Below are 24,650 nucleotides of genomic sequence, written 5' to 3'. Positions count from 1 at the left end.
CAGAGGAGCCTGGCAGGCTATCCAGTCCATGGGGTCGCAAAGAGTAGGACACGACTGAGTGACTAACACACACACACACACTTCATCTGGAAGCCCCCACCCAGCCACTGAGCATCCCTTCCCCTGAGCACCAGTCTCCAGTATCCGTGATGTGAGTCCTTCCTTCTCCAGCCGTTCGGCCGGTCAGCGCTGGCCTCTGGGACAGCACTCAGGACCGTGGCTGGCAGTTCCTGGTTTATCTGCGCGCACAGCCCATTGGATTGTAAGGAACCCAGTGGCGGCAGAGGGTCTCTTTCATTTTTCCTCTAGCACACTGCTGGCATGTAGCAGGTGCTCAGCTAACACATGAATGACTCTCTGTGTGGAAAAGGTCACAGATCAGTCCACACACGGAGCGACGTTAAGATGCACAGAAGGGCCTTGAGAGAGGTGGGGGAAGACAGTGACACGTGGGAGCCAGAGGGGATCAGGCAGCTTGAGTGTGTGCTGACCTGGTGACTGAGGTCAAAGTTCAAGAGGGCAGGGGTCAATGTGCCGTGCTCAGCTGGACAAAGCCCCTGACGGGCAAGGCAGCTGGCACACTGAATCCCCGTTGAGTGGAAGGATGCGTCTCTTGCCAAGAGAACAGAGTGGGAGGGCTGGGCTGGGCTGGACACCCCAGCTGTGAAGCCCCAAGTTAGTGTCGGGCTGAGACTCCTAGGTTTGGGAGTTCCCTGGCCTTGCTCCCCATGCTGTACCCCTCTCACTCGTCAATTTCTCCCCCGACCCCCCTGCCCCCAGCGGGCCTGCAGGCTTAGGCTCCGCAGGCCCGGGACTGCCGGGTACCTGATGTGAACTGTGCAGTCCTGGATACCAACCAGGGCTCTGGGCCTGGGCTCCCGGATTTCTTGGACCTGTGAAATCTGAGGGTGGCCAACATTTTGTTTTGCTACGGATGTTTTCTAAAAAAGTTTTCATCCATCATTTCGTGAAAGAAAGGGCAATTTAATGCCAAGATAGTAGGAAGGATGCAGTCTGAGAATAGTGGCCAGTCCTTTCCGGACAGGGCAGCTGGCAACCGCTCAAATCACATCCTACGTAAAGCTTGCCCATGCAGCTTGCAGTGTAGACCAGCTTCGGTTTGAGGCTCGGCACCGGGGAACCCCTCAGCAAAGGCTCTCCCGGCTGGTGCGCAAGCAGGGGCCTGAGTGGTCCTTGTGTCTAATGGGCCCCCTGCCAGTCCGTGTTCCAGGCTGAGGTGCTGAGTGGCCTTTCAGACCCAGGAAAGGAAAGCCAGGGCAGCGAGTGCATCAGTCACTAAGGGGTGAGGACACAGGACAGGAGAAGGTCAACCGGGCAGAAAGCAGAAAACCCTTTGTAATGTGGGGTGCGCTGGGAAGGCGGGCCCGAGCCAGGGAGCAGGATGTACTCAGCAAAGTTCCCCACTTTCCAACGCTGCCCCAGCTGGCTCTGATTCCCCAAATCAGGTAGCGGGGTGGCCAATGGCTGGCAGGGGCGGGGGTGCAGGCGGGCAGGCAGCAGCTGCCCTGGGCCCCAGGCGCCGGGCATTCCTCCTCTAAGCTCCCCACGCGTCCCCAGCCCCGTTTATAAGGCACAGGGAGCCAAGAAGTCTGTGTGGCCCCGCCAACTCAGCCAGGAGGCCCCAGGAGGGAACCCAAGCCCTGGGGTGAGGGGGAACCGGCCTCCCCTGCCAGCCCCGGAGCCCCTGGCATCTGACCTGCAGCCTCTGGGTGCCCTGCGGGCTTGGGATCCAGCCAAGGAAGGGGAGAGCTGAATGCTGAGAGGGCCGTGGGGGTGGGTGGCGCTCACGCCCCTCGGGTGCTCGCTGCACGCTTTAAATAGCTCAGCTTCCCTCAGCCTAGCAGTCCTGACGGCCCTCCCTGCCAGCTCCTTCTCGCACTTTCCACACCGGGGACGGCTGATCTCCAGGTCAGGATGGGGAGGGGGTGAGGGGACACAGCGACCCGGCTTCTGCGGGGTCAGCATATGTTAGGAAAGACACGCAAAGTTAGCCCTCGCCCCTCTACAACCTGTTTGACTTTATCCTCCAGGCTAGGCGAACGCCCTGTGCCCCTGATGGGGTGAGGGCTTCGCACAGCCCTGCCTTCTCCTGGGAGAAGTGGGTGCCCAACCCAGACCACCTTCTATCTTGGCAAATCTGTGACTGGCACCGGCACTCGCTGAGAGCCTCCACTGCCTCCCAGCCTGCCCTGGGGCCCATTCCCGCAGGGCCCATCCTTGGCGGGGGGCCACGGACCACCAAGCGCCCTCCCCCCTGCCCCTCCCCACCAGTTTTCTCCAGCCCAGCCTTTGCTCAGCAGCTCCAGCATTCAAAAACCAGTCTGATCCCTTTACAGTTTACAAACTGTCTTCACGTCCTTATTTCGTAAGAGCTTTCCGACCACCCGGAGCAACGTGCAGGGCAGATATAAAAATAATCCCCATTTTACAGCCAACAAGACCGAGAGCCAGAAATATGAGGGGAGGTATCCAAGTTCATATGTCAAAGTACTGATACAATCAAGACCGAAACCCAGGCCTTAAACCATTCGCACTGCAAGAATGTTCCCTCTTGCTGCACCCCCTCCTGCGCTCTTTGGCAAGAGGGGACAGAGGAACATCGACAGGAACACAGGACAAGGGGGAGGGGAGGGCAGGGCCACATGTCTTGTCTCCCAGGCCCTGAACCCTGCTGCTGGCTCCATAGGTCACTTTCACAACCCAGGACAGAAATCTCACTAGATACGGCCTCAGACCGCCTGGCTCCAGCCACCCTGGCCGGCAGACGCAGACGCACACAGACACACAGAGAACGGGCTGTTATCTGTCCCCTCCAGCCCGTTTCCTACACTTCTCACACAGCAGATTTCTTCCAGCCTGGCCGCCTCTCCCAGTCACCACCCACAGCCGCGGGCCCCTGGGGCCCGGCCAAGTCCCCTAGACGGTGACGCCGAGTCCCTGCTATCAGACAGTCGCCTCTGCCCTCCCAGCCGCCGCCCCCAGAGTTCCCTGGAAATGTCCCTTCTGCGGGCCCGGCCCCCACTGCGACGCACGGCTTTTGTCTGCACACACAGCTGACTTGTGTTTGCAGGGACAGACAGGGGCTGGCGCTGGGGCCAGAGCCAGGAGGCGCTGGGAGGGTAGAGCAGACGGGAGGGGGAAAAACACAGAGTCCAGTGAAGAAAATTGCTGCAAGCGAAGACTTCGGGGTCATTTGGGAACCTGAGAACAAGAATAGGGGCTCACAAAGCCAGAAGCTCCTCGAGGGTAGGGCTGGGGGGCTTCACAAACATTGGCTGTCTGGTCCAAGGACGTGAGAGCTGTGCCAGCCAGAAAGGGTGGGATGGGGGCGGGTGGGGGCGGGTGGGACAGAGGGGAGGGACAGAAGCCCCACCTCAGCCCTCTGTCCTCTAGGAACAGAGGGGGCTCTACAGCTTGCCAGGCTCCTTCGTCCGTGGGATTCTTCAGGCAAGAATAGTGGAGTGGGTTGCGATGCCCTCCTCCAGGGGATCTTTCCGACCCAGGGATCGAACCCGCGTCTCTGGCATCTCCTGCACTGGCAGGTGGGTCCTTTACCACCTTCACCACCTGGGAAGGCCCTACAGATGCTTGCCCTGAGAGCTCTCGTTCCCACCAGCTCTCAAGAAGGCTGCCTCTTCTGTTGGGGCTGGTGGGAGAGGAAGCACAGGGGAGCTGGTGCCAGGTGCCAACCTGTCGTGTTTTTGAACTTCCCTTTATCAGGCAGAGGAGCTGCGGTGTCTGTACGGGCTGGACCACATCTGCAGGGAAAGGATGCTCACGAACCCCAGGCCGCAGAAGCCCATGTGGGAATGAGCTGTATTAAGTGTTGCTCGCCTTCCCGTAGCCCACCGCCTTCCGACCTTTTAGGTTTTGAACCCTGGGCTACTTAACCTGATTCTGAAATGAAGCTGCAGCTGCTGAAATGTATAGGGGTCACCGTAAATCAAGCTGTATAGGGGGAGTTTAAAAAAAAGGAAAAAAGAGGTCAGGCATGGCGGTAGCGGCGAAGAAGATTTTTTCAGTGTGGCTCCTTCTCCGGGGTGACACTCTGGGCTGGGTGCTGGGGAAACCTTAGAAGGGCTCCTTTGGGATTGAGCAACCTGGCGCCTCGGCTCACACCCCAGGGTCCTCACTTCTTAATAATCTAGAGCTTTAGAAACAAGGCCCCATGTAGGCACGCACTCTGCCTTCTGCCTTCTCACTGTGCCAGCCTGAAGTGTCTTCCTCTCAGGCTGGGGGTGGGGTGCAGTGAGGAAGGGACCCATTAAAAGTGTGGCCACCCCTCCCTCTGGTCTAGAAAGGTGATGGAAGCACGAAGCCTCATCTGAGACACGATCTACTTCCTTGGGCTCTTGTGGCTGCAGCCTGTCATGGGAAACTCAAGCTACCCTTGACTGCAGGGCTGCACACAGACACGTGCTCCCCAGGGACCCAGGTGCCCAGGACACCAGCGGTGCCCACTCATCAGGATCCACTATGACCCTGGGCTGCAGCCTCCAGCCCCTGGGGCCGCAAAGTGGAGCAAATCAGATCAAATGGAGTTCTCTTTTTTGACTTTTTTCATGAATGGTGAGGGTGATGGGCTAGAAACCAGGGGTGGGACGGCCACAGAGGAGAAGCGGAGGCTGGCTGGGGACAGCCTGGTGGACAGGGACACCTCTTTACCCCCGACAACCCTGCGACAGGCAGGGGACAGCAGGCCCGGGGCGCCCACTGAGCTCTGGCCTGGAAACTGTCTCCAGATTCTTTCAGCCATCAGACGACTATGGGGGGATTACCCAGCCCCTTGATCAGCCTTCGGGGAAGGAGGTTCTGATCAGGTCATCTAAAGGGCATTCTCTCATCTCGCTTCCCCCCCGCCACCTGCTTTCTGCTCCAGACCTGCCACCTGGCCGCCCCAGCCACGCCGATACAACACCCGTCTGGCCCCCAGGGGCCCACAGGCAGCAGGGCGCTCTGCGGGGGGTACAGGACGCCTGGTGACTGGGGTCCAGCGCCACTCCTGTCACAGGCTGTGTGACGTCAGGCGCGTGTTTCCTAAGCTTTCCGGCCCTTCCTTTACCCATGCGTAGAACGGAACTAATAATGCCCAACTCGCAAGAGTATCCTGGTGGGTACATAGGGCTCACGGTGTCTGCACACAGACAGTGCACAATTAATGCCTGGAGGGTGACTGCCTGGCTGAGACCGAGGAGGAAACACGGCTCTCAGACAAGACACCTGGCAGCAACCTTTGGACACTATGCCGGCCTGTCTCAGAGACCTGGAAGGGAGCTTCCAGAGGTTTCTTGTCTCAGGGATGGGGGCCCACTGGGCCTGGAAATTGCTGGAAGGTAGCTTTGCAGCAGAGGCACCATCCTATTGTGACTTAAATGGTTAAATCTTAAATGGTTTAACTTAAATCTCCGATGTGAGAGTTGGACTATAAAGAAAGCTGAGCGCCGAAGAATTGATGCTTTTGGATTGCGGTGTTGGAGAAGACTTTTGAGAGTCCCTTGGACTGCAAGGAGATCCAACCAGTCCATCCTAAAGGAGATCAGTCCTGGGTGTTCACTGAAAGGAAGGACTGATGCTGAAGCTGAAACTCCAATACTTTGGCCACCTGATGGGAAGAACTGACTCATCTGAAAAGACCCTGATGCTGGGAAAGATTGAAAGCGGGAGAAGGGGACAGAGGATGAGATGGTTGGATGGCATCACCGACTCGATGGACATGAGTTTGAGTGAACTCTGGGAATTGGTGATGGACAGGGAGGCCTGGCATGCTGCAGTCCATGGGGTCACAAAGAGTCGGACACAACTGAGCGACTGAACTGCCCTGTGGGGCAAACCTCAGGAGGCCAAGATGCTGGGGTGGACTGGGAGGGGCCTGCCAAGGCAGGTGAGGCCCGCCTTGCGCACTGGCGCCCCCTGCAGGCTGCTTGGCCCACCAGGTGGCAATGACTCCGGACACTCAACCGGTGGGCTGGAGCGGCCATGACTGGAGACCCCTCCCCGCAGGGAGCGTCTGCTCCTCACTGGTCAACCCACGGGTGGCGGTGGGCAATAACAGGCACCGTGTGTATGCCCCATATGTCTGCTTTTGATTAACAAAGAGGTGAAAGGGACCTATGAAATTACTTCTTCTCATCTCCCGATTTTATTGGCGAGGAAGCCACCGGGAAGGGTGGGAGGGCTGGCCTGCAGTCATCCAGCTAGAGAAGGGCAGGGCTGGAGTGAAAGCCCAGGAGGCTGCAGTCCAGGCACCTCCTGGACGGCACCTTCAAGTCCCCCATGTCTGAGCAGCGCCCCATCTTCTCTTCCCACCCCTAGACTGCACTCAAGTTTCCCAGAGTCTCTCCAGTCCTGGACCCGCACGCATGCAACCTCCATGAGCCCAGGGCACCCGCGGGGCGTGGGAGTAAAGAAGGCGGAGCCATGAGCCCTGCCTCGGGTGGGGAGACTGACCAGCCTCTGGACCACAGGAGGACACAGGCCCAGAGCCAGGCACGACGCCGGCTTCAGACTTCCTGTCTCCTGCTGTACCCCTCCAGGCAGGCCAGAAAAAAAATGTGCCTGGGGGAGGGGGGATGGGGCTTCTGCAGAGGAGGGTTGCTTTGTGAACCTGTCCAGCCCCAGGCATCACAGGTAGCCCTGCCTCTGGTTCCCTGCAGGCCGTAAGGCTGGAGGAAGGGGCAATACTGGCTTCCCTCATGGCTCAGAAGATAAAGAATCCACCTGCAAGGCAGAAGACCCAGGTTCAATCCCTGAGTCAGGAAGACCCCCTGGAGAAGGGATTGGCTACCCCCAGTATACTTGCCTGGAGAATTCCATGGACAGAGGAGCCTGGTGGGCTACAGTCCATGGAGTCGCGAAAGAGCTGGACACAACTGAGCGACTGACAAAAAATACGACGTCGCCAGTACTAAGTGCATGGGTATGAGTGGTTAAGTGCGTGGGCAGCATCTCTACACGGCTCTTGGAGGCAGCTTGGAGGCAGTGAGGGGCTGAGTGGGTCACTCCAGGTGGGCAGCTGGGACTTGACCTCTCCCACGAGGTACTGGACTGGTCCAGAAAGACAGGGTCTCTTGGCCTCGCGTGCCAGGCCCCACACTACCTGCCTCAGTGAAACCCTGACTTCTGGGGCCTCCCAGCAGCCTGGCCCGGGGCCCCAGATGCCGTGGCGCTCCCTGCCTCCGGTCTCAGATCGACTGGGGCCCAAAGCTGGCAGGGAGCTCCCTAATCTGAAGGTAGAAGCTTTAGTTCTGGATTAAAACAGCCTTGGCCTGAGATGGTGAGCAGCGAGTGCCAGCAAATGAATGGGCCACCGTGGTGACTGTGACCTGGCCTCACGGCCTGGCTGGGCAGCTTTACCCCAGGGCTCTCTGACACTTGCAGAGCCCCCTGCTGCTGCCCGGGCAGCCTTGGCCAGGCTGACAGTGCGCGACCGTCATCCCACCGCGCTCTCCTGCACAGTCATGCCCACTGCCCTCCACTTGGCTGTTCCCACACTCAAGCCTTTGCTTTGGCTCCTTCCTCCTACTTTCCTGGGTCCACCCAAATCCGGCCTCTCCTTTCATGCCACCTCCTCCAGGAAGTCTTCCCCAGGCACCAGCACTTAAAGGGCCTGCCCCCTCCTCTTGATTTTCCTAAATTGTTCTCTGGTTGACCTGGCCTTGCCCTTCCATCAGGCCTCTAAATATCTGATGGAGGCCAGAGGCTCCTGCTTTACTGGAGATTTAACAGAGCTAAGCACTCACACCCGCTAGGGCTTCAACACCAATCTCAGGACCTCCATGCGAGCTTTCGTTGTGGACGGATCCTGGGCTATCTGCACTGCTACAATCTGAACCCTAAACCACAGCATGACTTGGGGGCCCCTGGGCTTGTGGAAGAAAGCCTGTGTGGGGCCTCTCCTAGGAACCTTGAACGAATGGGATTCATCAAGGGCAAAAGGAAAAACATGATTTTGTGAAATTCAGAAATTCCTGTTGGAGGAGGAGTCTCAAGAGGACACAGACAAAATGGGACGTGTGTCAGTGGATTTAAACAGTGATGATGTCTGTGGGATAAACTGGTGTTAGGGGGCAGGTATGATTACCCCCACTTAATGGACGAGTAGGTGGAGGGCAGCTAGGACTGACTGCGAGGTCTGCCCAAAGTCGTCAGCTGATGCACCAGAACCAGGGTCAGGAGGTAGGTGTTGGACTCTGGGCTTTGTCAACGATTCCTTATGCAACACGGCAGGACGTCATCAAGGGCAAGTTTCTGGGGCCTGCAGACTGAATTCCAGGTGACTCTGCTTCTAAGTCCACATCAGAGATACTATTCCAATCAGACTTTTTTCAACACCCAGAGTAATGCAGTGACTGTTGTCTGATGGGGTCAATGGGGAGTGTGGAGCTCCGATGTACATGCAGCTGCCCAGGAATGCACTGACTCCAATTATAGACAGATATTCCTAAGCTTTAGCTGGAGCCCAGCCATCCCTGAATACCACCCAAGCCCCGCTGTCGTTTGGCACTGCCCCGCTCGGCGGCCGAGCTGGACGGCAGTGCGTGGCAGCAGCGTGGCGGTCCTCTGGGACATTATTTGATCCGAGCTGCACTGTCAAGAGTGGGGTGATTTGGGAGTAAGGGGCTTCCTGAAGGGGATTAGCTGAACAGCCATCCCTGGCGAGCAGGGGCCCGGGGGGCACTACTCCTGGCTGGACATACCTGTCTCCATGTTTCCAAGTGACCTGAAGCTTCTTTCCCTCTGTGAACTGGGATCTCAAAGGCCACCCAAGGGTCAAGTGAAGCTGGTTTCCTGCAGGTCACAGCCTGCTCCCCCAAAGTGGGGCCTACCCTCTCCCCAGCACTGCCGGCTGGAACTGGGGTTGAGGATGGGCCAGGAAGGGGCTGGCACTGCTGTTCCTTGAAGACTCAGCATACTGGTTGGGAGGCAAAAGGGGATGGAGATTCTGGGTGTGCAGAGAGCCCCGATTCTGAACTTTGGGCTCCCAGGGCAGACTCCCTATGCTGATGGTTCTCAGGCTGATGATTTTCAGGCTGCAGCAAAAGCTCCAAGCTGGAAGGTGACCTCAAGGGGCCATACAGTCCAGCCCCTGCTTCCTGGCTGAGGGTCACACAACCTCTCTGGGACAGACATGCCACCCAACAGGGAAAGGTCCGGAGCAAGAAGAAACTAGGGGACTTCCCTGGTGACTCAGTGGTGGAGAATTCGTCTGCCAGTGCTGGAGACATGGGTTAGATCCCTGATCCCCGATCTGGGAAAACCCCAGACACAGCGAAGCCACTCAGCCCATGGGCCACGACTATTGAGCCTGTGCTCTAGAGCCCGGGAGCCGCAACTACTGAAGCCCACGAGCCCTAGAGCCTGCGTTCCGCAACAAAAGAAGCCGGAGCAATGAGAAGCCCGCCCCGCTCTCTGCAACTGGAGAAAAGCCCGAGCAGCAATGAAGACAGGCTGGATCAATCACATGATGCCAATCGGCTAAGGAGTAACTGAAGCATGGGTGAACCCCCACCTGCATCCTTGCATCACACTCTGCACCCCGGGACGCCTGGTGACCTCTGTCCACTTAAAGGGATCCCTTCTTTTATCTTCTAGTGGAGATGGAACCCAGCCACCCTGAAAGCAATGAGTTCAAGACAAGTGTGCCACCCTGGCTGACTGCTTAAAAAGTTTCCATCCCCCAACCCTCTCTGCTCCACCCCACACTCACTAACTTCCAATAAATCACTCTGCCTCATGCCAGGTGTCCAGAGGACAGCCAGGGCACATGGGTATGGGCAGAGAAAGCTAGGGAGAGGTGTCCTCAGCAGTGTGGACGGGGCATCCAGACAAGGGTCAGGGGCACAGAGGTGAGTCCTGTTCATCCTCCCCCAGGGGGCCAGAAGTCCCTGTGTTTGGTGCCCGCTTTGAAACCCAGGCCGTGCACCTTTGGCTGGGAAGCCTCCGTTCACAGATGCCCACTGATTTACCTGGGTGGCTCCTGGAGACTCTTGTGCCAGGCCTGGCAGAAGGAAGAGGGGTATATCTCCCACATCAGCCCACTGTCCCCCTGCTAGCAACTCCAGATTCCAGCTCCTGAGTGATGGGGGCAGTTCTGATGGGGACAAATGCTACTGTTCTGCCTACCTAGGGCTGGGAGCAGGTCCCTGGAGGAGAGGGAATGAGACCCGCCACAGCAGCTTGAATCTTTGAGGGGCAGGTCCGAATCAGTGTGTGCTTTCCTTATGAAAGAGACAAGCATGGTCACTTAAAACCCCTGGTCCTCTATGTACTGGATTTCCAAGCATGACACCCTATAACCCAGCATCCAGATCTTCCTAAAGCAGGGCTTTTGTTAACCTCCCTGGGCTTCTAGTCTCTCACCTATGATATGAATGGGTTGGATGGATAATCTATAGATCCTTCAGGTCTATACTATTCTATGATTTTTAATCTTAGGACCTCATGGCTCAACAGTGGCTCCCGAGTTCCACTTCATAAAGTCCAAAGCCTTCTGTTCCATCTTACAGACTTCCTCTGACTCTCCACTTAACACCCTGACCCTGGATTCCAAGTAAGGCAGTATTCTCACTGTCCTTTACTTGGGTCTTGGTTTATACATTCTCTCCATGAAAAACAGCCTTCTGGAACATAGTTAGCGAGTTTCTAAAAAGTTCTACGTAGAATTTTCACAGAATCCAGCAATTCCACGTCTAGATACACATACCCAAAATAACTGAAAGCAAGAACATAAACAGATACATGTATGTGACATGTTCATGGTGACATAATTCACAACAGCCCGAAGGTGAAACAACCCAAGGGGCCATCCGTGATGGATGAATGAACAGATAAATAAAATGTGGTCCATCCATACCATGGAATATTATCCAGCCACGAAAAGGAAGGGAAATCTGACACGAGCTACCCCATGAACGAATCTTGAAGCCATGATGCTAAGTGAGGTGAGCCAGACTCAAAAGGACCACTGTGTGGTTTCCACTTAAACGCGTAAAGCACAGAGCTGAGAACCCACGGAGACAGAAGGGAGAGGGGGTGTAGGGGGCTGGGGGTGACTGTAAGGAGGTACAGGACTTCTGACTGGGACAATGAGAGGGTTCTGCGGGGGGCTGCTGGGAGTGCAGTGCAAAGCTGCGGTTGCACTTGACACATACACTTAAAAACGGTTAAGCTGGTGAATTTCACGTTGCAGGTATCTTATTACAAGAAAAAGCCAAACCAAAACACCAAGCCCCGCAAGACCTGCCCCCCTCTCCTTAACCTCCCCTGTGAGTTCAGCTCTCCCAACGCGCCTTCCTCACTTCACTTGGGCTCGTGTCTTGGGCTGACCTCCTCGCTCTGCCAGCAAGTACAGGGAACATCGGTCTTCCTAGGGGCACTGAGGACCTTGGGTCTGGAGAAGGACCTTGGGCAATCACTCAGGATGACTTGCTTCTCTTTGAAAGAATGACCGTCTGTCCGCTCCCTGCCCAGGGGCCACCGCTCTCCATTCTGTGGGGGTTGGGAGCCTCCTCCCCAAGGGAGCCGGGGCCAGGATGGTTCGTGGTTACATAACCCACAGGGAGATTTGTTTCCATCGGCCCAGGCGGTGCCAGCTTTCCAGTGGCGGCCGCGGCAGGTAGAGGCGCCCTGTCTGGGCCGGGCAGGGCAGCGATGCGGCGATCTGGACGGCTTAGCATAGCTCAGATTCCCGGCGGCGGCTGGGGGCTGGCCGCTCACTGAGCTGCGGGGGAAGGAACTGCTGTCTCCTTGCTGGCCTGGCTCTGGGATGGAGCCGGGGAGGAGGAGCTGGGGGTGAGTTGCCAGCCGGCCAGGGGTGACCCTCTGGGGCCCAGGACACCCGAGCTGCCTTCTCCGATAACCCACTTATCTGCAGGGCCTGCCTCAGCGTGGCAGCCTCAGACAGGGGGAGTGCCCGGCCAAGTCCCATCAGGGGATTTAGCAGGGAAAACGAAGCCCGGGTCGGGGGTGAGGGAGTGCAGGGAAGAGAACACGGCCTGACAAGGGACACGGGTGATGGGGAAATGACTCCTGACCCCCGGAAAGCTCCTCGGCCCAGAGATAGGAGGGCAGGAGCAGGACCTCGGGTGTCCCAGCACCTGCCCACCAGGGCACCTTCATCCTGGGCAGAGGCTCCTGGAAGCTGGCTGAAACCTGCCATGGGGGTACTTGGTGGGGACCTCGCCTCTGAGACAAGAAAACCTCAACTGGCAGGCTGCTGTCCTTTCCTCTGCTTATTTTCAGATTTAAAAAAAAATCAAAATGCTTTTTTTTCCTGTTTGTATCACAGGCTGCCTCTGTCCCGCAGGGCATAACAAAGTTCTAGAAGGGAGCCTTAGATTTAGCCCTTTCAGAAGCCACTGTGCCCCTACCGAGTCAGAAAAACTGGCTTTGAGACACCCCAGCTGGATCCTTGAATAAAACTCAGACTTTGGGACAGTGCCCCTAATGACACAAACTAGGGGGAGATGAGAAGGGAGGGCGCATTTACAGAGATGACACACGTGTGGGCCCTGCTGAGTGGGCGGTATGCAGGAGGTGCTCAAGAAGTGCTTGTTGAGAGGAAGACGTGAGGATGCGAAGCAAGAAGGTAGAAGTTTACTCGTTGCAAAGTAAGTGTGGGCAACAAGGCTGGCTGGAGGCACAGCCGGCCCCTGTTCTGGTTCTGGTCTGGTGGGCGAAGAGCCTGGGTACCAGGCAGGTGCTGCTGTCCCCAGCAGGAGAGCTGTGCCCGCCACAGACTCTCATGCAGGTCAAGCTCCAAAGACAGGACATGGGAGGCCAGCTTGCCGGTGCCCACTGTTGGGCAAGGTGTGTGCTACCTCTGCCTGGCTGTGTAGGGCACCGACAACTCCCAGGGTGCCATCGGAACCACAGTTTTTAGAAAAAAGAGATGTTTTGTGGGCGGAAGGGAATGGCTAGCCACTCCAGTATTCTTGCCTGGAGAATTCCACGGACAGACGAGCCTGGCTGGCTGTAGTCCACGGGGTCGCAAAGAGTCAGACACGACTGAGCGATTAACACAATAACAAAGTCACCTTCCATGATTGACCCGCGGGGAGAGCGCTCGCATCGCCTGCTAGCCCTGCACGTTCTCCCTCCTGATTTCCTGCGACCGGAGGAGGGGCACTCGGGTGGGTACAGCCCAGGGCTTTGCTCAGGCTCTGGAATGCACAGAACAATGTGCTTCTCTCCCTGGGTATGCCTGGCTTGGGCCAACAGTAAAATTAGTTTACATGCCTGGAGTGCACGTCGGCTCAGCAGTGGGCGTGCAGGGGCGGGGCCGAGGAAGAGGGTGCGAGGGGAGAGCCCGCCACAGGAAGAACGGCTGTGTGCTTCATCTGGATAAAACAGACGGGGCCACGGCGGTGTTTCCTTGGATACCCTCAGCCCTCCATTGGCCTGGAAAACCCAGAGACTCGGACAGCATCGGAAATCCGGCGGGGTACCTTCTAGTAGCACAGATTTTGAAATCCCCACTAATAGCTTCAAGAGATGGATTCCTGATTTTCCCAACTTTCTGACCCTTATATCCTATTTAGGGGGGTGGTCTGGGAGTCCAGGGTCTTCCCTGGTGGCTCAGACAATAAAGAATCTGCCTGTAACGCAGGATACCCAGGTTTGATCCCTGGGTTGGGAAGATACCCTAGAGAAGGGAATGGCTACTTACTCCAGTATTCTTGCCTGGAGAATCCCACGGACAGAGGAGCCTGGCAAACTACAGTCCACGGGGTCGCAAAGAGTCGGGCACGACTGAGCGAGTAACATTTTCACAGGAGCCAAGAGCTTGGGGTGCTGGACTGATCGCCCCCATTCAGCCCCATGACTTGGTAGCCTCACTGAGTCACTGTCTTGTTCCTCACACATTGGGGATGGATCCTGCCCTGGAAGCCACCCTGGGGAGAGAATCTCCAGGTTCACATGCAGGAAAGTGCTCAGAAGAGCTGAGAAGCCCGTCTCGCACCAGAAGCTCTGGTACCTAAGGCTGATGGCCCTGTGCCTCCCTTCCCCAGGCACTTGCTGAGCATCCACTGTGTACAGGTCATGGTGCCAGGAGCCGGGGACCAAGCATCACACAGCCAGGATTCCTGCCATCGAGGAACTCAGATGGGAACTTACAACTCAACTTATAACTCTGGTTAGAACCCTAAGAATCAATGTTGGTCCTTCTCCCTCCATCCATAAAAGATTGGGATTGAGAACTCCACATTTTGGGAAAAGAGGAACAACTTTTGATATTTCTGAAACCTCAAGATAACCAGGAGAGAAGGAGGTTCCCTATTATGGAACAGAGCACTGCCTTTGCCCAAGCCAGCAAGCAAGGGACTAAGACCAGGAGGCAGAGATGGGAGAAACGGGGTATCAATGGGATGAATGGATCCCCTAAGTCCTGAAGATGCAGCTTGTATTTTGATTTACTGATGGGGCAGCCAGACCAGAAAATCTTGAGTGCCCCAGTTAAAATTACTCCCACAGACCCTTCAGAGGCCCCACAGAACCCCTGTCACCACTTGATTGAGTTTCTGTGTGTCAAAAGCCCCAAACGTGATGCTTAATGGTGACCCAGCCAGAAGCTCTGCAGAGCTTATCCATTTTCTAGCTCCAGGTCAGCTTTTTAAGAGGCTGTCTTCTAGAAGTTGCTGGCAGAGAGCAATTTATTTTGAAACCTGGTTACATGCCAGATTCTGATTTTGTATTGTCTTTTCACAACAGCCCTGCTGTGTTTACGACTTGGTGAGATGAGGTTTTTCTTTTTTTCTTTCCTTCAAAAAAAGGTATCGCCTCCTTCTGTTAGATGTGTTGTTGACAACGGTTGCTAGGGAGAGCGGGGTTCAGTTACAGACACACTGATGCCGGCTCTAATAATACTTTGCTCTGCATAGCTCAGATGCAGACACCTCTTGGCTAAACAGGGCACACACATTTCAACAGAGGAGGGCTTGAACTGATACTGCCCAAGCATATCTCAGCAAAGGAGCACTCTCTGAGCCCGAGCGGAAGGTCCAGGGTGGTGACGGGGCAGTGCTGGGTGGCGGGGGCTCAGGCCTCCAATTCCTGTCATTCCAAAGTCCCATAAAAAGAGGCTCGCTCATTCTTCACCTCGCAGTGACACCAGAGCCCCCCCACCCCCTCTTGGTACCACGATTCCTTGGTAAAGATCGGGGCGGAGTCCTGGTGACTTCCGTAGCCCAGGGGTTGTGGGTCGCCCACATTCTCCTGGGAGTCAGAATCCCACAGTGCACATCTCATGGGTGTGGGACCCTGCGATCAAGCAGAGTGGGAGCCGGGTGGGAAGGGGTGGGGCAAGGGACATGAATCACCTCCTTAGCTTTACTGATGGCTGAGCCTGGCAACCCCTTGGGGGTTGAAGAGGGAGGCCCTTTTCCTAAAACCCGTGATAGGTGCTTCGACAAACGTCTGAGGCCAAGAGAAAGGAAAAGGACCCAGAGGACGGAGCTGAGAGCAGAGAGAAAAGAGGCCCGCGGGAGGGGAGAGGCCGCCCCCACCTGGCTGACCCATGAGGGTGGAGGTTTCCCAGGAGGACCCTCGGAACAGCGAGGTGCAGGAGAGAGGTCTCCTGCGAGGGTCCAAGCCAGCCTCCTCGCTGCACAGAGGGGCACCCGAGGCGGGGCGAGGCGAAGGGATGCGCTTGCTTGCCAACGTCTCCTGCTTTTTGGAGCTCTCTCAGCAGCTCAGGCTTTGACTCCTTCTCATCACTCAGCAAATAGCCCAGTACCTGGGACCCATTTCTTGGCTGATTCATGGGGTGGTGGGCAGGGCCAACCGGTTCGTAAGTGACAACTGTGCACAGACAGAGCATCTCTGGAGTTATCTTCCTAACGGGGGCGCTCCATCACTGCAGAATCAGCTGGGGAGTTCTTCAAGAAAGGATGCCCAGGCCCATCGCTGTGGAGTCTAACTGAGTCGGTCTGGGGGAGAACCCCCACGTTCGGTATGTTTTAAAAACGTCTTCCCCTAAGATGCTGAAGAAGAGCTAGGCTGAGAGACAGGGCCCTGAAGAAAACCTGGTGCCTGGAACTCCGTATTCCCAGCCTGGGTCCCCACTTCTGACATCACACCATTAAAAGACGTGTGTCAGTCGGGCCTGTGAACTTGACCCATCACTACAAACCGTCAGTCATCCAACATCTTAGTACTCAAAGTGTGGTCCTGGGCCAGCAGCAGCACCGCCGTCACCTGGGGGCTTGTTAGAAATGTAGCCTCTCAGGTTCTACCCAGATTTCCTGAATCAGAACCTCTATTTATAGACTCTCAAGTGGTTCGAACACAAATGCAAGTTTGAGAAGCACTGACGTGCATGCCTGGCACCTAACAGACATTTGAGAAACGCCTGTTTAATGAGCAGAATTTTATTTACCAGAACACTACTTAGAAAACAATCACACCTAAGGCAAAAAGACTCAGTTTAGATGTAAAAACTGAAGATGATTTCTGAGCCATGGGACTGGTGACAGGGGTCCCCTGGGACCCCAAGATCTCTGGCATTGTCAGGGCTCACGAGGGCGGTGCTTTTGGGTTCCCTGAGATGACAAAGCTGAGTTTGGCTGTGAGGGGTGAAAGGTCCTTTGACCCTTCCCTGTGTTCGCTCTCACTTCAGCTCTCCATGGGGGCTGCGTCCCAGCTTGGCAGGCAGCCCACACTCCGTGCCAACGTCCCCGACATCAGAGCCTGCCCGTCTCCTCTGGGGCTGCCAGCTCCCGCTGCCAAAGCCCAGACAGTGAAAGCGCTCGGCCAAGGAGGGCAAAACATCCAAAGACAGCTGCTGGGAGCTGTGTTCACAGGGCGCCTTGCAGCCTGTCCACTTTGTAGCCAGCATCACGCAGCCAGCATCACTAAGCCAGATCTCAGAACCTGGACACGGAGGGAGCGGTGAAACCTTACCACATGAAGGGCGTCTCAGGGGCGGTTGAACTGAACTGAGGGCTGGCTGGGGATCCAGAGACAGTGGACCCTGAGTGCGTGCAGCTGAGTATGAACCTCAGAGGGAGAAAGGCTTGGGGGGGGGGCGGTGCGGGGGGGGGGGAAGGTGCTGGGGCCCAGGGAAGGGATACAAATCAGGTTTGCCATAAAATGAAAGCAGGTGAAAAGAGACACTCCTGTGGGTCACGAGAAAAGTGGGGTTTGATGAGTTACGCCCCCTGCTCTCTTTTCTTGAGCCTTGTGGGTCTGGGGTGGTGAATGGCCATGAATGATGCTACCTGGAAAAACTACTCCAACCGAGCAGTTCCTCAGCAGCAGAGAAGCAGGGCCCACGAGGCCAGGCCTCATAATGGGGGGTGTGCCAGGAGTCCAGCACACCCAGCCCACCTTCCGTGGGGGCCAAGGGGCCTTGAACAATGACCCAGGAGGCCTGAGGGTCCAGCCCCAGCCCTCTGGTTACACACTTCAAGGAGCTCCCTCTTACACTTAAGCCGAGGCTGCAAGGGATGAAGGGGGCAGTGGGGGCCAAGGGGACACTGTGATCCTGCTGGCCTAAGATAGTCCACTTCTCCGGGGACAGAGAGGTGGGGAGTAGGGGGCCAAAGGGCTCTGTTGAGGCTGAGCATGTCCCAGCGCGGATGCTCTGCCGGACACTGTGAGCAAGGCCGCTCTAACCGCGGGTCACTGGAAGAGAAGCCTGACCTGGGCAGGATCTCAGGTGACCCCTGCGGCCAGCTGCCCTGCCTGGCTGGACGCCTCTCATCCCACGCCCTGCGTGTGTGTGTCCACCGCGGGCGCCGGCTGGTTACGCAGAGCTGGCAGCCACCGTCAGAAGTCTTGCCCTGTCCTGGCCCTTCTCTTCACAAAAGCCAAGGCCAAAGGTCGATCTGTCCCTGACCACCCCCCCACCCCGCCCCCTCCAGGCCTGGCCGTACGTGGCAGACAGGCTGCTCCCTACCATCACCCTCCACACTCTCCCAGGACATTCCGGCCCACGAGGAACATGCCCGACGTGCAAATCCCTCAGGTAATGCGGGAATTCGTCACCGGGGAGCGTGGGCGATCCAGGAATGGGAACCTGATCAGGGCTGCGAGCTGGACAGAAGCAGCCCGGGCTGGCCAGCACGGCTCAGGTTGCAGTGAGCAGTCGCCCTGGGAAGACGGGAGGGCAGCGGGATGGAGCCCACGGGCAGCCTTTGGAGGGGGCTCCTCCCTCACTGTTCCTGGGGAAGGGACGGCAGAGACTGAAAAATCAGGTGGCTAAGACCAGGGTGACCACATGTCCTGGTCGACACCGGGGGGTCTAGGCCTGATGACGAATACAGCCCCTGACTCTCAGAAATGTCACGGTTCGGATGATCTATTACACGGTCACTCACCATCCTTAAGAAAGACCTGCAGGTGTTTCTTCCGGCTCTGTAATCCTACTTCCGGAACTTCCAAGCTCCTGTTTTACCCTACCTGGGCTGAAACTCAATGCATATCTCAACCCGTCTAAGGTACAGAGGAGGAGCAGAGATGACTTTTTCCCCAGCCGAGAGTCTCCAAGGACAGTCCCAGGCCTGGCACGGCCGCCATCCTATGCCACCTGCTGCCTCTCCACGATGCCACCAGTGCTGGGACCGGTTCCCTTGTGACCATGGTGAAGAGAGACAGGCTTCAGCTCCCCACCTGGGAGATCACACAGCCCTGCACTCAGTTTAAGGGCCCACGCCCATTACACACCCCAGTAAAACCATCGCTGGACATCGGCACCCACAAAGGAAGGAAGGGGAGGGGAAGGAGTAAGCTCTCCGGGTAGAGGGGATTGGAGTGGGGAGGCACCAAGAAACGAGACGGCCTTTGACCTCTCTGCCCCAGAAGAGGTTTCAAGCCCAGCGCGTCAGCAGACAGACTGCAGCTTCGCAACTCAAAGCCCTTTTGCTCTATGCCTTTTGCTGAGACCTATCTCAGCACCACCTACAAGCAGCGTGTCACCTGCAGGGCCTGGGGGTGGTCCTGGGGAGGGGGGAGGAGGAGAAGGAAAAGAAAAGTCCACGGCACGTTCCGCTGGAACACGGAGAGGTCAAAGCACAGAACGGGTCTAAGACAAGAGGCAGCCCTCTTATCATGGAAATAGAGGGGAAGGCTGGTTACGCAGGAAGCACCTATAAAATTATATTGGCCCACCGTAACCATGGAGCCCTCACACAAACACACGCAAATCTGGCCACTCATCTCTTGCCCTCTGAGTGCCTTTTTATTTTCTATAATTAATCGGGCAAGGGTGGAACTCGGGAGCAGCCCAACCGTGGTCAGAATCCGCAGCCCTCTCTCCGGAGCCGGCCCACGGCGGGCGGGGCGGGAGGCGCAGCTGTCGCCTCGTTACCTGCAGCATGTTGAGCAGCAGGCTGCGGAACTTGGTCCCCTCCACCATGAAGAGCGCCATCTTGTCGCAGAGCTTGGCGGCCGTGAAGGCGAAGCTGCGGTCGGACACGGCCTTCTGGTAGATGGTGCGTACGATCTCCCCCAGCATCTCCTCCGAGTTGGTGGAGTTCTGGGCCTCCTCCATGAAGGTGGTGAGCTTGGCGTCCACGTCAGTGCTGTTGTTCCGCATGCTGTTCAGAATCTCGATCAGCTTGTCCATCTTGTTCTGCTGAGGGCTGGTGGTCTCCACGGCCACTTCATCCTGGTGGGGGGTGGGGGGAGGCGTAGGGGACAAATCGAGCGGTGTCTGAGTGGGGCCCGGGTTTCCGCCGAGGGTTTCCAGGCTTCCATGCAGGGAGGACTGACACACTCAGAAAGGACCCGTGTCACTTCTAGAACCGGCGGTCTGATCCCCTTGGGACCCGACCTCCACCAAGGACCCTCGGGCCCCAGGTTCCCTGTTCCCCTTCTGCTCGGCCCCTGTGACCCCTGGGTGGACCCTTTTTTTGTGAGCTCTAGCTCTTAACCAGGTTTCTCATACACATTGGCTTGCTTTGTTGGATCTACCTGTCCATCAGATGTCTCAATGTAGAAATGATTTAATGGGGCTTATTAAAGAAGATATAAACTAACAGATAAGAAATTGGGCCAAGAGAAAACATGGGTAGGAAGAGTATGTCAGGAAGGAGGTGGCATCCCAAATGCCTGCTGTGTTGGTTAAAGGTGCCCACAGAGTGGCTACATCTAGTCCTCCAGACTCTTGGCTCTGGACTCACGATGGACTTCAGCCCGAGGACTGTCATGCTCTCTGGGTACAGGGAGCCCTGTGACATGGCCTTGGCATTGTGTGCTGGCTTTTTACAACAAGTACTGCACACTAAGGAATCCTCCAAAGTGCCGCAGAAACAACTGGCGCTTCTCGGAGGGAAATTTCAGAGGAAAAACCCTACACCCACTAGAGGTTTCACTACAACTAGGACCAAACCTGCGCTGCAGGAGGAAGAAAATGGATCTGACAGTCTCAGAAGTATGTACTCAAACACAGGAGACTGGTGGCCACAAGTGATGGACTTAACTGCTGGGATGAAACCAGGGTTGAAGGGCAGGGTCAGGGACACAGAGGGGGGCCCATGTTTGCCATTCTGTCATCAACAGAAGAATCCTGGGCGGGAGGCTCAGCCCGGGGCTCTCGAACCTAGTCTGTCTCTAGTGGGATGGCTCTGGGAACTGGCTTCACTCCCTGGGCTTCAGTTTCCTCCCAGATACATGAGGAGGTTAGATTAGATGGTCTATATAGCTTTCTTTGAGTCCTGCCATTGCCTGAGCCCACGTCCTCCTGATCCAGGAGTTCAGGAGGCTGGACCTGAGGGGAGTCTTTGCAGCTGAAATACGGGCATCAGGGATCTACCTTATCCGTTCTATCTCTCTCTTCCTGCCCCATCCCAACCACGGGCAGGAATAGTGGTCAGTATGTAGAATAATCACCCACAAGGGTCTTCTGACAGGTTATGACATTTGACCTTCAGTCCGTCTATAAGGCGGCATTACACCACGGTGCGACACCCATTTTACAGATGGGTACACTGGGGCCACAGAGAGGCGAGGTGGCTTGCCCAAGGCCACCTAGCCAATCAAAGGCAGAGTGAGGACCCAGCTGGTTTGCTTGACTCTAAAGCCTGTGTTGTTTCACTCTGTGGCACCACAGCTGCATTTAGCAGAACCGAAGAGAACTTAGCAATTCTCTTTCTGGCTGGACTGAAGCAATCTGTCCAGGAAACTTTTCAGGCAGAGACCACACACGGAGTACACTTGAGAACCTCTCCAGGCTCCTACCTTTGGGACGTAAGGAAATGAAGGATGCTTTTCTCTAGGACCTCACAGCACCTGCCCTGTGGGGAGTATGGGTGGGCACTTGGGGCTGTAAGGGACACCAGGAGCAGCATGTCAGCTTCAGGAATTGAGCGGGGAAGAGGTCTGACCTGCCTTGTCCTGATTGGGCGTGGACCTGGCCCTCGGAGGTGAAAGTTGGAGGAGAGAAGGCAGGAGAGAGAGGCTGGGGAGAAGCCTGAAACTTCGAGCTCCGCAGAAGCCCCACAAGGAGGACTCCATGTAGCCTCCCCACGCCTGGGAAAGCTGGAGGCAAGCTGGCCTTTCCTGGGAACACTTCTTCTCCAAGGTGACCTTACTTGCACCCGTGGCTGGGGATGGGGAGCTAGAGTGAGCAGAGTGGACCTAACGCTGCCAGGGACAGAGCCCCAGCTCTCCTCTGGAGGCTCGGGGCATCTCTTCCTGAACGTGTGAACCAGGCTCTGGAGGCCAGGCCCAGCAGTAGGGTGAGGAATGAGATGCTCATTCCAAATTTAAGGAGGCCCTCCTTCTCAGGGCTATGCCTGTGCAGGATGGCCACCTGAGCAATGTGAGAGTGAGTGCCTCCTTAAATCTTGCCCCCGTCCCATCCCTGCTGCTGGTTGGTGGGGGAGGGGAGTGGCAAGGCTGATGTCAGCCTGCTGCACTCTGTCCAACTCACCTTTGCTCTCCCCTGGCAGGGAGCACAGCCTGCCTGGTACTCATCTTGGGGAGAAGCATTCTTATCTCATAGGCTCTGTGTTTTCCCCAGATGCCCTTTAGCACTGACAGGGCGGCATCTGCCCCCAGATAATGCTGGTGGGGGACACCAGGCCTTCTCTGCTGCCCTCCCATCACCTGGAGGCACACGCCTCTTCCCCCACCCTCCCTTCTCAGGCTGGGGGCTGGTACCAGGTGTCCAGCTGAGCCTCCTGGAGGGTGGAACGTGCTGTGCTGGAGGGAGTCCGCATGCAGAGCTGGCCACAGGTCTGCCTTCTGGAGACCAGGGGTCTCTTGGGCAGAGAGCAGGTGCGGGTCTCTGCCTGCACCCGGCTCCCCAGGCCCCCACCCCCAAGCCCTCCGCCCAGGTGCCTACCTCGTGCTGTCCTCCCTGGTACAAGAGAACAAGGAAAATTCAATTACCGGTACCTTTTCTTTCAGCCTTCGCCGCAGCCTGTCTTTGGAAGACTGGAGCAGGGTAATTTTGGGGCGCTCCCCGCCGCGCTCGGGAATAATACTGTCTTTAAGCTTTATCTCGGCCTCTGGACACCCCGGCTGCAGCAGGGTGAGCCTCTCGGAAGCTGCTGGGGCCAGGGCATCGGGGCTGCGAGGGGACTCGAGGCCGCCATGCCCAGCATCCCCCAGGGCATCCTCGAGTCTGGGGCTCTCTGTGGGCACGGTCTCTTTGGCGTTGCGGTGGGCACCTGCCCTCCCCTTGTCGCTGGAAGGATGCTCCGTGTTGCTGTGGTGCCAGCGCCGGTTCTGGCTGTAGCCGTGGTGGCTGGACCTCCCTAAGGGGTGGGGCGCCGAGCCCCCCTGGTAGGATTTCTGGTGGTCCCTATTGTGTTTGGCACTGCCCGGTGGGTGGTCACCGTGCTGCTGGGGCTTGTTCCCTCCTGGGGGTCTCTGCTGCCGCCTGCCAAACAAAGGGGAAAGACAAGAGAGGGTCACTGGGGCCGCTGGCCAGGGTCCCTATGTCCAAATACCTGCAGAGGAATTGATTTCTTCATTCCCTCAGTACTCTCACTGAAGGCCTCCTATGCACCAGGCTCTGCAAAGGGGCCTGGGGTTACAGGAGAGAATATGACAGATAGGTCCCTATGATCACTCAGGATTTAAGTCAACTCTTGACTTAAAATCAGTATTTTATTTCCTTATTAGAATATGCATTAATACATGTGTAGGAAACAAATTTAAAGTGATACAATTAGAGTATACAGTGAACCCTCCTGACTGTCCCCAGACACCCAGTATGTTTCTTGAAGCAACCATTCCCATTTTCTGAACGCATTCTATGCTTGTTCCAGTAAAGATGTGTACACAGAACTACACTGGACAGTGAAAGTGAGTTGCTCAGTTGTGTCCGACTATACAGTCCATGGAATTCTCCAGGCCAGAACACCAGAGTGAGTTGCCTTTCCCTTTTCCAGGGGATCTTCCCAACCCAGGGATCGAACCCAGGTCTCCCGCCTCACAGGTGGATTCTTTACCAGCTGAACCACAAGAGAAGCATCAGATAACAAGCATTCTATTAATGACGTTTTAACCATCATGGCCTGTGAACAGTTATACCATTTGTTAAACAACCTTTCTTTAGGTACACTGACATTTTCACCCCCAACCCACAAACAAAATATGCTATAAGAAGACTTCCCTGGTGGTCTAGTGGTTAAGAATCTGCCTGCCAATGCAGGGAACACAGGTTCAATCCCTGTTCCAGGAAGATCCTACGTGTCACGGAGCAGCTAAGCCTGTGCACCACAGTCGTGAGCCTGTGAGCTTAAACTACTGAAGCCTGAATGCCCTTGTGAGCTCTGCGACAAGGGAAGCCACCGGCATGAGAACCCTGTGCAACTAGAGAGCAGCCATCGCCCCGACCACCGCAACTAGAGGAAGTCTGTGCAGCAACAAAGACCCAAACGAAGCCAAACATAAATAAATAAACAATTTTTAAAAATGCTATAAGAAATTATTACAGGCTGAACTGTGTTCCCTCCAAATTCGTATGTTGAGGCCTCAACCCCTGGGACCTCAGAATGTGACTGCATTTGGAGTGAGCGCCTTTAAAGATGTGATTAAGTTAAAATGGAGCTGTTAGGGTGGGCCTCAATCTGCTGCTATCACGTTATGGGAGCCCGAGCCTTGGGCTACAGACGTGATATTTAACATGATAGTTTTCGGCAAACAGGCTCACTGATTTACTTGACGCTTTCAAAGAAGAGAGTCTGGTCCTTGAGTAAGTGAAAGGCACTCAGTCGTGTCCGACTCTTTGCAACCCTATGGACTATACAGTCCATGGAATTCTCTAGGCCAGAATACTGGAATGGGTAGCCTTTTCCTTCTCCAGGGGATCTTCCCAACCCAGGGATCGAACCCAGGTCTCTCGCATTGCAGGCAGATTCTTTACCAGCTGAGCCATAAGGGAAGCCCAAGAATACTGGAGTGGGTAGCCTATCTTTTCTCCAATGGATCTTTCCGACCCAGGAATCGAACTGGGGTCTCCTGCATTGCAGGCAGATTCTTTACCAGCTGAGCTGTCAGGGAAGCCAGAGATTCTCATACAGAACAAATCTGGGCTGTGCATCATGGGACAAACCCCAAATGTTTTGATCTGCAGACTAAAAGACAGCAAGGGGGTGGGGGGTATCCTGGGGACCCTTTAGTCTTGCACCAAAGGGCTGCTTCCATCACTGAAGTGCTCCTGCATCCCACCTGTTTTG

At 56.1% G+C, this 24,650-nt stretch overlaps 1 protein-coding gene across 13 annotated transcripts in view; it reads right to left on the bottom strand.

The window, feature by feature from the left end:
- Positions 1–24,650, bottom strand: part of CTIF (cap binding complex dependent translation initiation factor) — a 322,983-nt gene that overhangs the window by 77,772 nt on the left and 220,561 nt on the right. For 10 of the 13 annotated variants that reach the window (XM_086372398.1, XM_086372394.1, XM_086372405.1 and 7 more), the window contains 2 exons: positions 22,354–22,846; positions 19,328–19,627 (listed from right to left, as the gene is read on the bottom strand). In XM_086372398.1, the coding sequence (XP_086228524.1) occupies positions 19,328–19,627; positions 22,354–22,846 (793 nt within the window). The remainder of the gene's footprint in view (positions 1–19,327; positions 19,628–22,353; positions 22,847–24,650) is intronic. The other 3 variants (XM_086372402.1, XM_086372404.1, XM_086372403.1) reach the window with 1 other exon arrangement.

This window comes from Bos grunniens, chromosome 24 (genome assembly GCF_055505025.1).
Source record: "Bos grunniens cultivar Pamir isolate PY7600 chromosome 24, Bosgru_T2T1.0, whole genome shotgun sequence".
Classification (NCBI taxonomy): Eukaryota; Metazoa; Chordata; class Mammalia; order Artiodactyla; family Bovidae; genus Bos; species Bos grunniens.
Note: the sequence above shows the minus strand (reverse complement) of the source record. Positions and strands in the feature narration are given on the sequence as shown.